We start from the raw sequence: 15904 nt of genomic DNA, 5'->3' as shown, positions 1-15904 counted from the left end.
TATATGCTTTTACCGATTGATGCATAAAAAGCATCTGACAAAATCCCACATCCCTTCACAGTAACATTGTACTGTGTCTAAGGAACAGAAGAGATTTGCTGCAACTTGAAAAGAGAATTGTCCAAAACCTCACAGCAGGGATAGATGGCTCAGACATTAAGAACATTAGATGCTCTTCCAGAGGACCCAGGTTCCATTCCCAGCTCATAGTTAATCTGTAACTCCCGTTCCAGGGGACATGACTCTTCTGGCCTCTGAGAGCAATGGGCATGCAAGTAATGCACAGACATACACACAGACAAAAAATCCATACATGTTTCTATTAAAAATTAAAAAGAGAAGAAACCTAAAACAAACATTAACTATAATGGTGAAAGACTGAATGTTTTCCTGCTAAGATTGGGAATAAGGCAAAAGATATAAACTCTCACTATATTTATTCAATGCAATACAAGGAAAAGCAATGAAAAGCACTAGGCTTTAGGGCTAGGAATCCTTAGACTTAACCCCAAAACTATGATCTACAAAATAGATTGATAAATTAGCCCATATGAAAAATATTTTTTTAATTCTGTGGGGGCAGAAATCATTTTCACATTAGTTAACACGTATTTTCAAAGTATGTGTCCAACAATGACTAGAATATATAAAGAACTTTTGAAACTAAGTCGGGTGGATGGGGAAGGAGAGTGGATCTGGGAAGAGTTGGGGGGGGTGGGATGAATGTGATCAAAACACACTATACAAAATTCTCAATGAACTAGTAAAATTTCATAAGTACAAGTTTTTTAAACTAAAGAATAAGCAGGCTACCAAGATGAGTGGGAGAGGAGATCCCCCTCAGTCATAGACCTAGGAAAAGGGAAAAGGGTGAAAGCAGGAGAGATGGAAGAACAGGAGGACGCAAGTGATGGGATAACAATTGAGTTGTAATCTGAGTAAATTAAATTTTAAAAAACCTAAATGGTAAAAACAAACAAGCACCCTAACTCTATCTTTTAAAAGCAAAAGACAAGAACATTTAACGGAAGTTCTTTATACAACTAAGCCTGCAATTGCCACTTGGTGGTCCACAAGTAGCACTAAGCACTTACAAAGAGGGAAAAACTTTTGTTTATACAAGCCCTATACAAAAACATTCATAACTTTTGTAATGGCTCCAAATTGGAACCAGTCTAGGTACTCTCCACAGGTTAAGAGGTTAAGAGAAAATTGGTGAAACAGCTACACCATCCACGATGAAAAGAAACAAACTATAGGCTGAGGGGGAAAGGTCACACTTTAAGGGCCACATGCTGCATAACTGTATTCATATATTTTTAATTCTTATTTATTAATTTATGTCTGTGTGTGAGTGTTTTGTCCACATGCATGTCTGCATACCACATGCATACTCAGTACTCTCAGAGGCCAGAAGAGGACAATGGATTCCCCATAACTGGAGTTACAGACAATTCGCGAACTGCCAGCTGGATGCTGGGAATCAAACCTAGGTCCTAGATAAGAGAGCCAGCTCTCCTAAAAGCTGAGCCATCTCTCACGCCCTATACTTTTTTATATTTTTCATATGACAAGATCTTAGAAATATAGGACAAATCATCATCAAAGGACAGAGAGTTGAGAAAAAATATGTGTGAAGGCCAAGGGCAAACAGAAGCCAGGTATGGTTGTAAAAGTTCAGCATGAGAGAGGCCAATAGTATAAAACCTACTTAAACTTGACTCTGATGGTGGGTACACCAATGCACACATATGACAAAATCATACAGAATTTAATGTACACACATAAGTGGGTACAATATGATTAGAGAAATCTAAAAAATATTTATGGGTTATAGCAACATCAGTATCCCTTTGCTTATCCTAAAGTCTTGCATGATGTTGCCCATTGAGGAAAACTATGTGAGGTATACAAGGAATTTCCAACTTCACTGTAATATACAATTATTTCATTTTAATTAAAAAAAAAACAAAGCACATGGTGAGGGTTTGGGAAGATGGCACAGTAGCTAAAAATACTTCCTGACCTTCCAGAGATCCCAGGCTTAATTCCTAGTACCCACATGGCTACTCACAACCATTTGTAACTTCAGTCCCAGGAGAGCCAATGCCCTCTTCTACCCTCCTTGGGGACTAGGTGTGCACATGGGGCACATTCATGAAAAATAGCTTGCATAGTAAATAAATATAAACAAACAAACAAATTAATTAATTAATTAATTAATACATTTTAAAACACAGAGCAAATATAAAATCTCATCTTGCCCAGGTAGTGAAAGCAGATTCAAACATCTTCTTGTACTTCAGGGAATCCCAAAATCCACAGGATCCAGTCTCCCTATTTTGCCACATGCATTCTGTTTCTGTTTCTAAGCAAGTGATCACTTCACAAATTATATACACGAGCCTCACTGTCTGTATGTTAAAGTGGGGCTAGTCCATGTGAATTCACAGGTACCTATGGGCTTAATTGCCATTTGCTCTTTCACTCTAGATTAAACCGTGTTAGTGTCATCATTTGGAGCTGGAGACCAGAGGTATAGAGTAGCTGAATATTTATGAGGCATTTGGTGGCAGATGTACCTGCCAACAGAATATTAAGTAGAGCATTTACTAAGATACCAAATTCTAGTTGTGATTTGGATATATCAACTCATATTAAATCTGTGTGTTGTTCTAGCTTACATATTGCATCTGGCTTTTTTTTCAATCATGACCTCTGTAAATATAATTCACTGTGCTGATTAGATTTGTGAGAACTAATGGTGACCAGAAACTGCCACAAACAGATTTGCCCATCGGGCATGAAAATCCAAAATGATTATCTTTGAATAATAAAAAAAAAACTGTTTTGCCAAAACTGTGCCTGATTTCAATTTTCAAGTAAGAGAATGAAAAATAAATCTTGTGTGAGAGAGACAGGCTACAGACTCCATCTACGAATCTATAGAACGCCACTGTGTGCAGGAGAATTTCAATAAGGCGGGGCGAAGTGAACTACAAACTCTTCATGCTTGTCTTTCCTGATGAAAAACGAGGATAGCAGAAAAAACTGATGTACAAGGGCAAGACCAAATTGCCTGTTAGCTGTAGAGCCCATCACCACAGAATTGTCCGTATGAGAACTGATAATTGGATAGAGGGATTAATAGTAAGCCAAACAATGGCCTTTAGAAAGTACACTGACAATACAATCCATCTCTGCATATTTCAAGAATGGACAGTTCATAAAGTAATCCAAGGCAGCTGGAGCAGTCTATCAATTAATAAAGCTCAACAAATCAATGCCTCCACAGACGAAGGACCGCTATGCTTTTAATAGACTGTAGATTTCCCAAGATGGACTCGATCCATATCATTTCATTCTTTCCAACAGAAGAGATTTCTCAAGTACATAACTAAGAGGAATATGATTTCTGTGTCTTTGGAAGATTCGTTGTCTTCACACATTCGCACATTAGAACATTTTTTGCATCATGTGACTGAATGGAAATTAAGAACATTGAAGTTTGTCATTGGTGCTAAATGGTTGCTTCAAGGATTTCTGTCACCAGCTACTACTTTTAAAAATCATGGAGACTTTGGTCAAAGGCAAAAACTGGAAACAAAAAAATCCTTCAGATGATTTGAGCTTATAGACTAAAGTATAGGATGCCCTTATTCTATTATGTCATGCAATAGCCTATCCCAAAATAATCAGGGAGTTCTATGGATTCTGAAATTGAAACATCTCCAATCTGTACTGGTAAATTTAAGTGTGTGTGTGTGTGTGTGTGTGTGTGTGTGTGTGTGTGTGTGTGTGTGCAAGAGACTATCTAATGATACCAATAGTGAAAAGTAAAATATTCACGTCTAAACCAAAGTTCTTTTTCTGCATGTGTGTCTAACTATTGTTAACAAGTGTTACTTTTGAGGTGAGTCACTTATGATAGGGGAGTGAAATGAAAGGAGATTTTATTTAGGATTTATACCCTATGTATTTTTACTGTATGTACTTATTAATTTTTACCTGAAGAGGAATATTAGTTTTAGTGAACATTAATAAAATAACTAGCAAAATGGCAAGCTCAATAAAATTACAGAAGCTCACATGCATTTTCTGAGAAACAATATACTTAGGAATGTGTTCTACAAAATGTCAAGCCTAAGTATACTGAGATGCATACATGCATGAGGAAATTTGTTGTGACATCATTTGTGAATGAAACATTGAAGCAATGTAAATATCTATCAATCATAGATCAGATAAATTAATTATGTTACATATATACCATGAAATGCGGACAGCTCCAAAAGTAAATTTAAATGACTTTTATGCCCATGATAATAATACTGTTAAATCAAGTTAAAAATAATATGTAGTTATATATATGTTTTATTTATTAAGTTATACATACCATAATATACATGTGTATATATAATATATATGTATATATATACTTATATATACCATAAAATGTATTTTAAGAATAGATATCTCTATGGAAAAACTGAAGAGTAAGTTTTGCTTTGCACATTTTTGTGATGTTGTTGAAATCTATTTTATTCACAAATATCAATCTATATTACATTGTGAAAATTTTAAAAATAAAGAAAAGCTTAAGTCTCCTCAGAAATAAATTTGTAATGACTACTGTTATTATTTATCACCATGATGCTTTAAAAATTCCTGAGTTATCTCCAACAGTCATGAACACTTGTTCATTAAACCCCAGTAGGGGTCATGTTCCCCCAAAGCCTTGTTCTCATGAATATAAATGTGTGTGTGTGTGTGTGTGTGTAAATAGATTTATTGAGATTTGTAACCTGGTAATGTACTCATTAAAATTTATTTTTAAGGGTCATAATCCTTCTATGGACCATAAATAGCAATTTATTAGACAAAAGCTAAAGCAAGGCATGTTGTAATCACTCATATTTATTCACCATTTTCCTAGCTGTCATATGGTCAAGACAGAATGAAAGAAATTTTATACTATTATACTTCCTTTAGTGGTGAAGATGGCAGTGACTCCAGCTGCTTTCCTAATTCCTGCAGGTGGGTTATAAGCACCAGAAATTCCCTGCAAAGGAGGCCCCTAAGGCCCCATAACCTTGTAGGGGGCCACAGAGGCACCTTAAACCAATGGTTCTCAACCTGTGGGTCGTGATCCCTGGGGGTCAAATGGCTTTTTTTTTAAAAAATAAGGTTGCCTATGACCGTTGGAAAACACAGATATTTACATTACAATTCATAACGATAATAAGAGTACAGTTATGAAGTAATAAGGAAATAAGTTTATGCTTGGGGTCAGCACAACATGAGGAGCTATAGTAAAGGGTTGCATCATTGGGAAGGCTGAGGACTACTGCCTTAGACACTGAGAATGAAAAGAATACAGACTTTGTACTAGACACATTTCTGTTCAAACGCCAGCTGCACAACTTACTTGCCTGGTAACCTTAGAAAATGCTTGTGACCTCTCTTTTCTAAACTATAAAATGCCTGGAGCCTGGTAAGAACTTAGTAAAAGGAAGTAAGCAATATGATCACTATGTGCTGGAAACTGGAGCCTCTTTCTTCAACAGAAAAAAAAAATCTACTTGGCTACTTTAGACAATCTCAAGGGCTTTTTGAACTCAATCTAGGCTGCTCTGGACCTCAGCTTAGGACCTCCTATTCAAAGGCTTATAAAGAACACTTGAAGAAAACTGAACAGTAGAGAGAACATTTTCTACTCTTTTGCTTAATTGTCAATTTCAATAATGTTTTTCCTCTGTTTGTTATGTTGGATTATTTCTGTATTATACCCACAAGGACGCAATCAGCCCAAGAAGATGGATTGTATATTAAAGAGTGTACAGGAGACAAAATTAATGGGGGTTGTGCACCATGCTAACACTGGTCAGATTTGGCTGTTTTTCAACCACATGGAGGGTGAGGGGAAGACTTCGTTATGTTTTCAAAGGCTGCTGTAAAGTCTGTGTATCTCTAAGGGATAGAGTTCTGGTTCCTTAGAACAAAGATAAAGTTACTTTAAACTACGTAGTAAGTTATTCAAGCTTGATTTGTTAAGCTCTAATTCAGCTTTGTCATTAAAGCCAGCTAGAACTAGCGTCCTTTATTTGGAAGGCATCAGAGAAGAGAGAAAACAACAACAACAGTATCTTCCGCTAAAATCACACAGAATAGCTTTTACATCCCTCCATGCACATCTCAAAGCAACAGAAACCCAGTGCAATGTGTTGCTGTTTTGAACTCAGCACCCAGACTGTTGGGGAAAGCATAGCCCCACAACCTGTAATCCCCACAATCTGGGTTTAGTTCTCAGCCCCATTCTTTCCCTAACTGGCCTCCAAAATCAAAAGAAGAAAACACAAACATTTCCAGAAATGTGAAAAATTATATTGTCACTGGCTACAGGTACTTCAGGGCTGCTGCTATTGGTCATAGTGAAAACTGAAAGAAAAATGGTATCGTATGGAGAAAAGCCAACCTACAATTCCTTCTCAAAATTAGAGAAGAAGGATAAATACCCATATACAATTCCAAGAAGACTTAAATTAACATCATTATACCAACAAAAAATAAATTATAACATATATACATGTTATATATAATACATTACATATATATGTATGTATGTGTGTATATATATGCACATATATATGTACATATATATATTCACCAAAAGGAACCAGGACTCCTTGACAAAATGGCTGTCTCTTAGGCTGAGCAGAAAAAGATATTAAATGAGCCTGCAGCATCCTTCTTTTACCAGAAAGCCATTAAATGTGCAAAGAATGATGAAATGTGTCAAAGAAACACAGGAGCAAGATTGAAGGGCTCCCACTGGCCAAATATGGAATAATTGTCATATCAGAATAAACAATAGTAACAGGTGGAAACCTAGCAAATAAATTAGAATCCATAATTTCACGCCCACACAAATTAACATGAATTAACTATCTAATTTGGAAGAAGGGGGAAGTCTTGCTTAAAGTAGAATAAATACAAGCTAATGTGAAACTTTATCATCGTCATTTTATCACCATCATAGTTGTGAATGATTTAAGCCAGAGCCATGAATATACTGGAAAGCTATTGGGTGAAAGTTGGAATGGAGGCTATTTACATTGCCTCCAAACATCTCTCTAGAAATTAATTAATAATTGCAAAGGAAAAGGGCGCCACATTTCCAGCGACAAAATCTGGCAGACATCAAAATCAAGTGATCAAATGTACCATTATGAATATAGGGACAATTTTGCTCCATGTTTCTACTGATATGAGAAAACACATCATCACTTTTGCAATATTCTTACCAAAAATGCACAGACAGAATCTAGTTACAAATAAGTAAACAAATCCAAACTAAGGCATGGTCTACAAAACAACTGGACTATGTACTAGGAATGTCTAGGTTTAAAAATAAAAAGGGAAAGACTGGTGATGTAAAAAGACTTGGTAAGTAGATGTAATACATGGTTGTAAACACATATATTTAAAACACATATAAGGCCAAACAAAAATAGCTACAAAGGAAATTATTAAGATGATTGGCTAAGTTTTAATATCAGCTGGAAGTTAGATGTTAGTGTTGTATCCATGTTAAAATTTTTTGTTTTGTTCTTTGTGATATGGTCAAGTTAATTAATTTCTTAAGACAAATGGTAGTAAATAGAAATCATGCTTTCTTCTCACTCTCAAATGACTCAAAAACCAAATAAAGGATATGATGTGTGACAGACAGAGACAAACAGACAGACAGAGACAGAGAGAAGGAAGGAGAATAGGGAAAATAAATGCATAGAAGGAAAGGAAAAGAGAGAGATGAAGATAGGGAAGATGATAAAGCATGTGGATGAGAAAAGGTTAATCATTGACAAGTGTGGGCCAACAATCTATAGATTTTGTTGTTCCTTTTTCATGAGTTTGGAGTTATATTGAAATTAAAAGGGAAAGAAAAGAGTGATTCTCTACATCAAAAAATAGGTAGCAAAATTGTGGGAACCTTAGATGCCTTGGAGGAAGACAGAGCCTTGATCTAGGAATGGATAATTTCACTGTTATTTGTGAGCAAAGCAATGATGTACTAATTCTATTCATACTGAGAAAAAAAAATACATAAGTTACTCACAGCAGCGCAGTCTCCTGTCAACAGTTGGACTTATCTTGTGTATGAGCCAAACATCATCTTCCCAACTAACTACATTTCCATATAAACAGGTCATAAATTCCTCATTTTCCAGGATACGGTCCCAGAGCTGAAAGTAATACAAGCTGCTGGCAAAGCGAGGTGCTACCGTTTTAATCTGGCCCTCTCCATTCCTAGGAAAATGCCCCAGGACTAAAGTCCCATTAGGAGGCAGGCTGTGTGGCTGATCCATTATTGCAAGTATCCTTTCTTTATTCCAGAGGAGCTCTAATCTGCCCTTCACACCATCCCATATCAAGCATACGGTATGCCAGTGAAAAGGAATCAGGTGATAACTGATATAAAAGGTCTTGCCAAAGTTGTACAATATCAACTGCTGATGGTCTCCCGCAAGTCCAAGGTCTACATCTTCTCTGCCCAGGAGAGTGTTATTAGTAACATAGGTGAAGGCTGTCCAGTGATGTGAGCTGTTAGCCATGGAGATCAGATCAATACACACTGTGAGTTGGCTGAGTTCGGGCAGGGTGTCGGTCAGGTTGACATATGCTTCGCCTTCCCCATAAAAATCCAGCCTTTTTCCTCTCAGTGAAAGTGAATCTGTCCAAATTTGGGAGAAAAAGAAAAGAGAAAACAAATGAAATGAAATGCCAGTTAATTTTTTTCTTCTATCATCTTTGGCAGTGTAGTCAAATTGTACAATATAATTATGAGTCACTCTTGATGCAAATAAGGAAATAGTAGATATACAAAAATCATCTCTATCTGACATTGACATTGACGTGTGATTCTTTTGGCAGAAGAATTTCTCCCTAATTCTATTTTGCCTGGGCTCATATGAAAAGTTAGCTTAGTGTTCCCCAAGCACACAACAGCTGGACAGTTTGCAGACATAGTTAGAAGTACATGACTAGTGGGAGGAAAAGGCCAAGGAAAGGCAGCCTGGACGTCAAATCTGCTACACAATCCTCACGCATATAATCAAAAGAGAATTATTTCCACCCACCTAACTGCCTTATTACATTCATGATGCAACAGCAATTTGTTTCTCCGATGTCTTTTTCTGAGCCAAATTACTGAATTCTTTTGCCTCTTGAGACTGCTTCTCACTGAAAAGCCCTGACAAAGGCTTATGAGTTGTATAGCTGGACATCACAGGAGCTCTAGGGTGTCTGCTGGCCCTCAGGAATACTCAACATGACTCTAGGCAAGGGCATCCTTCCATATCCTTCCTAAGGCCCAAACTGTCTTAAAGACCTCAAGACATCCACAGAACCAGTTTCAGAGAGCTTGGGAGCCCTGGCTCTGGCACTCAATCAGCTCTCCAATTTTGAGAAAGTCATTGACCCTCCATCAGCCTCAGTTGTTTGCTTCAAAAAAATAGAGATTTGGAGCCAATGGGTTATGTATCTGCCTCCACAAGGAGCCATCATTTATATTAGCATCTATTCCAGATAGCCTCTACCTTCAGAGTCTTTAAAAATTATTGAAGCTTAAATGAGATGGTATTCACAAAGTTTTCTCAAACATAACTGAAACAGCTCATTGGTACTCTCCTTTATTCTTCTATAATTTCATATATATTATATATTATTTATATATGATATATATAATATTCTTTGATCAAAGTTTCAGTTATCTTCTCTTAATCATTTCCCCTTCCCACCAAATCCCTTCTTCCAAAATTCCTTTCCTACTTCCATGTCTATTTTTGTGAACTCACTCCATTGAATTAGGGCTGCATACATGAATATGTTGGATTCATTTACTCAAGTGAGGACAATGTGCCAGTGGCTGCACCACCAAGGAATATGACTATATATATCTTAACAATCTATAACTGCTATGGGAGAGGGGAGGTTTTAGGAGCCTTTCTTCCATCTGTGATGAAATGTTAAGGTCGCCACTGCAGCTGTGAGTCCATAGGTGCAACATCCATGTCATGTCCAGAAGACAGCATTTCACAACACTCCTTCCCATCGTCTGGCTCTTACACTCTTACCACTTCCTTTTCCACAACGTTCCCTGAGCCTATTTCAAGCTGTGGTACAGTATTTTGACAAGCAGCTTTATAGTATTTATGAAAATTGAAATTAAGTATGCCTCTGTCTCATGAGATACCATTAAGTGTAAGTACAATCACCACTACAAACCTCAAAGTCCCAAGCTAAGACACAAGTATCTGAAGATTTTACAACATTAACCTAGTTCCAGTCCCCTCCTAGTCCAAGTCAAATCCAAAAGTTTCATAGCAAAATACAGTTATAACCCATATCTACCAACTTATGGTGGTAATATCAGGACCATGACTCTGAAACAGTAATAGCTAAGACAGCACATTACAGAGGCTGATAGGAAGCAGTAATCACTTTCCTGATTCTGAGAAGTGGTGCCAAATTGAGTCTCCAGGCATTCCATTACCATGCAATGGTCTCCCTCCCTTCCTCTCTTTCTCTCTCTCTCTCTCTCTCTCTCTCTCTCTCTCTCTCTCTCTCTCTCTCTCTCTCTCTCTCTCTCTCTCCATTCTTGTACTTAACATCTTCCAAAGCAGAGACGCAATCCTCAGCTTGCATGTGTACGTATACATATTCTCAATTTGCATGTGCACACATACACATGCAGTGCACCCACATGCAGGAACTCCTACTATTCACAACTTATATGACCATGTTATCTTAGTATCATGTGGCTAATAAATCATTAAAGCCACAAGATGAAAATCACCATGAAGTCCAGGTATCAATTATTGTTGGTTAACACTGGCTTTTTTTTTTTTTTTTTTTTTTTTTTTTTTTTTTTTTTTTGTTATTGCTCAGCTCAATAAAGTGGCATTAAATCATTTAAGAGTGTGGTTTGTTGTGGGCATAAATCTCTAGGGTTTACTTAGATCTTTAAAAAGAATGTCTCATAATTTTTTGTGCTCTCTAAGGACCCCTTCTCTCTTCAATTCAATAATACAAAGCCAGTTATCAAATGAAAAAAATGATCAACTTACAAAATCAGAAATATAAAGAATAACAATATTAAATAGAACACCATTTCACTATTTTCAAACGTATTTTTAAAGTGATACACCATTTTTCTAGTAGATCAATTTTTAAATATTTTATTAATTATTCATATTACATCTCAATTGTTAGGCCATCCCTTGTATCCTCCCATTCCCCCCTCCCTCCCTCCCATTTCCCCTTACTCCCCTCCGCTATGACTGTGATTGAGGGCGATCTCCTCCCCCTGTATTTGCTCATAGGGTATCAAGTCTCTTCTTGGTAGCCTGCTATCCTTCCTCTGAGTGCCACCAGGCCTCCCCATCCAAAGGATGTGGTCAAATATGGGGCACCAGAGTTCGTGTGAAAGTCAGACCCCACTCTCCACTCAACTGTGGAGAATGTCCTGTCCATTGGCTAGATCTGTGTAGGGGTTCGAAGTTTACTGCACGTATTGTCCTTGGCTGGTGCCATAGTTTGAACGGGACCCCTGGGCCCAGATCTGTCTATCATAATGTTCTTCTTGTAGGTTTCTAGGACCCTCTGGATAGTAGATCAATTTTTAAAAAGCTATTTTCTTCTGAACTAGCGTCTTGGTATATATCCCAAGATGCCCTGAAAATTACTATGTAGCTCAGGCTGGCCTTAAACTCATGATCTTCCCAGCTCCACTCTATTCCTCACTGTTCTGGGAATACAAGTGTGTGCTACCATGCCCTGCTCTAGACTGCTAACAATTTTAAAAGTTGAGAATACCTAGTATTGACAAGACTGTGGGGAAATGAGTCATTCTTGCATGCTGCTAGTGGGAGGGCCAATTAAGAAGCATTTTTGAAGAGCAATTTGTGAAAGTCTGTGACAATTTTTATTGTGTATAATTGTACATATACTTTTGACCTTGCAATTCTGCTTCATCAGTTTATTTTAGACAAATATACATGTGCACAGAAAGACTTACAGGTACAAGCATATATTTGTGTGGTGGTGGGTATTTTTTTTTGTTTAAACTTCATACTTGAATACATATTCACTCTCAGTATCTGTCTCAACCCCTCCCCACTCCTGTCAATCCTCTTCTTTCCAACTAGTCCCCTTCCTACCCTTATGCTCTTTCTTTCTTCCTCCCTTTTTCTGTATAGGCCTTATGTAGATAATCACAGCTGCCTGTGTTTATGATTGCATGGGTCATTTCATATTCAGAAGATGGAGCTTAACTTCACTCCTCTCTATCCCTAGCTCCATTAACATTTCCATCCTCTCATTCATGATCCCTGGGACTTGGAGGGGTGACACAGATACCCTATTTAGGGGAGAGCACTCAATGGTCACTTGTTTTCAACCATTACTCAGATCTGCAAGGATATCTATTGAAACACTACGCTAATGAAGAAAATTATAAGTCTCTGAATGTATCAATAAATGACTAGTCATGGTTGGGAGTATTGCTGCCTCAATAAAACAGAGTATGAAAACACATAAGAGAGACTCATGTAGTCACAGAGAGATCTTTCTTTCTGAGTAGTTTGTGAAATGAGACTCAAGTGTCTATATAGTTCATAGTGGCACATGCCTTTAATCCCAGCACTCAAAGGCAGAACCAAGTTGATTCTGTAATTTCAAGGCCATCTTTATCTACATAACAATTTCCAAGTCCTCAGAGTCACAGTGACTCCCTGTCTCAAAAAAAAAGTATTACAAATTTGAAAGAACACACATTAATTTAAAAATTATTATCTAGGTTGATATTGTGGAAAATTTTTAATTTCTATTCTACTTATTACCTGAATACTTTCATATTTTAAACAATAGTGAACACTTACAATCAGGAAAATAGAGATAGATGAATGGCTTAATGGATGGTTAGATAGGTAGATAGAAGATAGATGGGTAGATAGATAGATAGATAGGATAAGGTAGGTAACTAGATCGACTTGTGGCTTTACTTGGGATTCTGTCAACAGAAATAAACTTTACTTAAATGTGATACTAGTGTGGAGAGTCAAAAATGCTAGACTCATGTCCCAGTTCTTTCTTCTTCTAGCCCCTTGGGCAGGGCAATTAGTGCATATAAGATCTCAGGAAAGTTTCTGGCAGATAGTGAGTGCTGGACAAATGTCAAACAAATACATTCCTGACACTTCTTTATGTTTCCTTTTTCCATAGTAAGATGGGAATAGTAATTACCAGACTTGGGAGGTGGGTGGAACATCACAAAAGATGATACAATACTAACACTTAGGTTATTGGTGTAAGAATGTTTACAAACTGTGCAACACTTTGTGAATGTCAACTGCAGTGTTTTCTAGTGTCACCAGTAGAAACCTTTCTTCTCCAAGTACCCCTCTGAGCCCTCTTCCAACCTCCAGGCTTCTGTCAGGGCTCTGAGGAGGCAGGACTACGGCAAAGTGAACAGGGCTTTGGCCCTTCTGTTTGGCTAAGCAGGCAGCCTCCTCCAGTGGGCCTCTCAAGGGCCTGCTTCAAAGGCCACTTGTGTACCTTTGCATATGATTTTGCTCTCCATTGCAGATGTCTACTGGATGCTGCCATCTGTTCCCTAGAAACTCCCAAGTCCACATTGCCTGATTGTTCCCCAAATGTGTTCTCTCTTGATTTGCACACCTCTGTGTCTATTTACCTTTATGTACTCTTTCCTTTTACCCTAAACTTTATTTGTTGCTTTTCCTACATAAAGGTGTTTTTCCATTATAATAGTGAGGTTTCTTATGTGGTTTTATTTTTAGATTTTTATGTGTGGTTATTTTGCCTGTGAATATATCTATACACATACATGTATAAATACTAGGTGCATATACTAGGCACATGCATAGGGCATGGAGAGCTCTGAAGAGAACACCCAACCCTCTGGTACTGGAGTTACAAATGTTTATGAGTCACAATATAGGTGCTGGAAATTAAATGCCAAGTCCTCTGGAAGACTAACAAGTGCTCTTGACCACTAAGCCATCTCTCTACCCCTGTATGTGTTGTTTTAAAGGAATAGTGAAAAAACATCAGAAAATTAAAATATGAGACCAAAGTCAGTTAGAGTGCCCTGCCACTGCCACAGAAGTCATTAATATGGTATATTTTCTCTGACATGTTTTCTCTATGTGCAGGTTTTCCTTGGTTCTGGCTCCTTGATTTTTTCACTTAACATTATAGCATAAGCATGTTCTATTTTAAGAAAAAATTATCTAATAAAGTAGATAGTCAAGCAAAATTAATCAAAAAAGATGGGGAGGACACTTCTTTCTCATCAAAGGAAAAATCCACCAAGAAGATATCTCAATCCTAAACATCTACGCCCCAAATACAAGGGTATCTAACTTCATTTAAAATATCACTAAGGTTTAAATCACACATCTAACCCCACACATTAATAGTGGGAGATTTCAACATCCCACTCTCCTCAATGGACAGATCATCGAGACAGGGACTAAAGGGAGAAATAATAAAACTGATAGATGTCATGAATCAAATGGACCTAACACACATCTACAGAACTTTTCACCCAAACATAAATATACCTTCTTCTCAGCACCTCACTTAACCATCTCCAAAAGTGCACATAGAGTCAGTCACAAAGCTACCCTCAACCAATACAAAAAAAATTGAATTAACCTATTGTTCTTTATCAGACAACCATGGATTAAAGCTAGACCTCAACAACAGAAATAACAAAAGGCCTACACACACATGGAAACTGAACAACACCCTACTCAATGACAGCTGGGTTGGAGAAGAAGAAAGAAATTAAAGACTTTCTAAAATTCAATGAAAATATAGACACAACACACCCAACTTATGGGACACCATGAAAGCAGTGCTAAGAGGAAAGTGCATAACACTAAGTGCCTTCATAAAGAAATTGGAGAGATCCAATACTAGCAACTTAACATCTCACCTGAAAGCTTCAGAAAAAAAGAAGCAAATACACACAAGAGGAGTAAACAGCAAGAAATAATCAAACTCAGGGCTAAAATCAATAAATTAGAAACAAAGAGAACAACACAAAGAATCAACAAAACCAAGAGCTGGTTCTTTGAGAAACTCAACAAGATTGGCAAACTCCTAGGCAAACTAAAAGGTAGAGGGAGACTATCTAAATTATCAAAATCCAAAATGAAAAGGAGGACATAACAACAGACACTGAGGAAATACAAAGAATCATTAGGTCTTACTTCAAACACCCATATTCCACAAAACTGGAAAATCTAAAAGAAATTGGATAATTTTTTTGATAGATTTCACCTATCAAAATTAAATCAAGACCAGGTAAACAATTAAATAGTCCTATAACCCCTAAGGAAATTTAAGCAGTCCTCAAAAGCCTCTCAACAACTACAACAACAAAAACGCCCAGGAGGTTGAAACAGAAGAAACATTGCCAAACTCATTCTATGTGTTTGGCATACCTAAACCACACAAAGACTCGACAAAGAAAGAGAATTTCAGACCAATTTCACTCATGAACATTAATGCAAAATTACTCATAAAATACTCGCAAACTAAATCCAAGAACACATCAAATACATCATCCACCAAGATCAAGTAGGCTTCATCCCAGAGATCTAGGGTTCAACTTTCAAAAATCCATCAATGCAATCCACCATATAAACAACCTGAAAGAAAAAACTCACATGATATCTCACTAGATGCAGAAAAAGCCTTTGACAAAATCCAACACTCATTCATGTTTAAAGTCTTCGAAAGATCAGGGATGCACAGCACATACAACACAATAAAGGCAATGTACAGCAAGCCAATAGACAATATCAAATTA

At 37.1% G+C, this 15904-nt stretch overlaps 1 protein-coding gene across 1 annotated transcript in view; it reads right to left on the bottom strand.

Moving 5' to 3' along the window:
* Adgrg4 (adhesion G protein-coupled receptor G4) overlaps positions 1 to 15904 on the bottom strand; it is a 116072-nt gene that overhangs the window by 80961 nt on the left and 19207 nt on the right. The window contains 1 exon segment of the mRNA XM_051141916.1: positions 8120 to 8734. Coding sequence (XP_050997873.1) covers positions 8120 to 8734 — 615 coding nt within the window.

Source organism: Acomys russatus, chromosome X (assembly GCF_903995435.1).
Source record: "Acomys russatus chromosome X, mAcoRus1.1, whole genome shotgun sequence".
Taxonomy (NCBI): Eukaryota; Metazoa; Chordata; class Mammalia; order Rodentia; family Muridae; genus Acomys; species Acomys russatus.
This window is presented reverse-complemented; position numbering and strand designations above follow the sequence as displayed.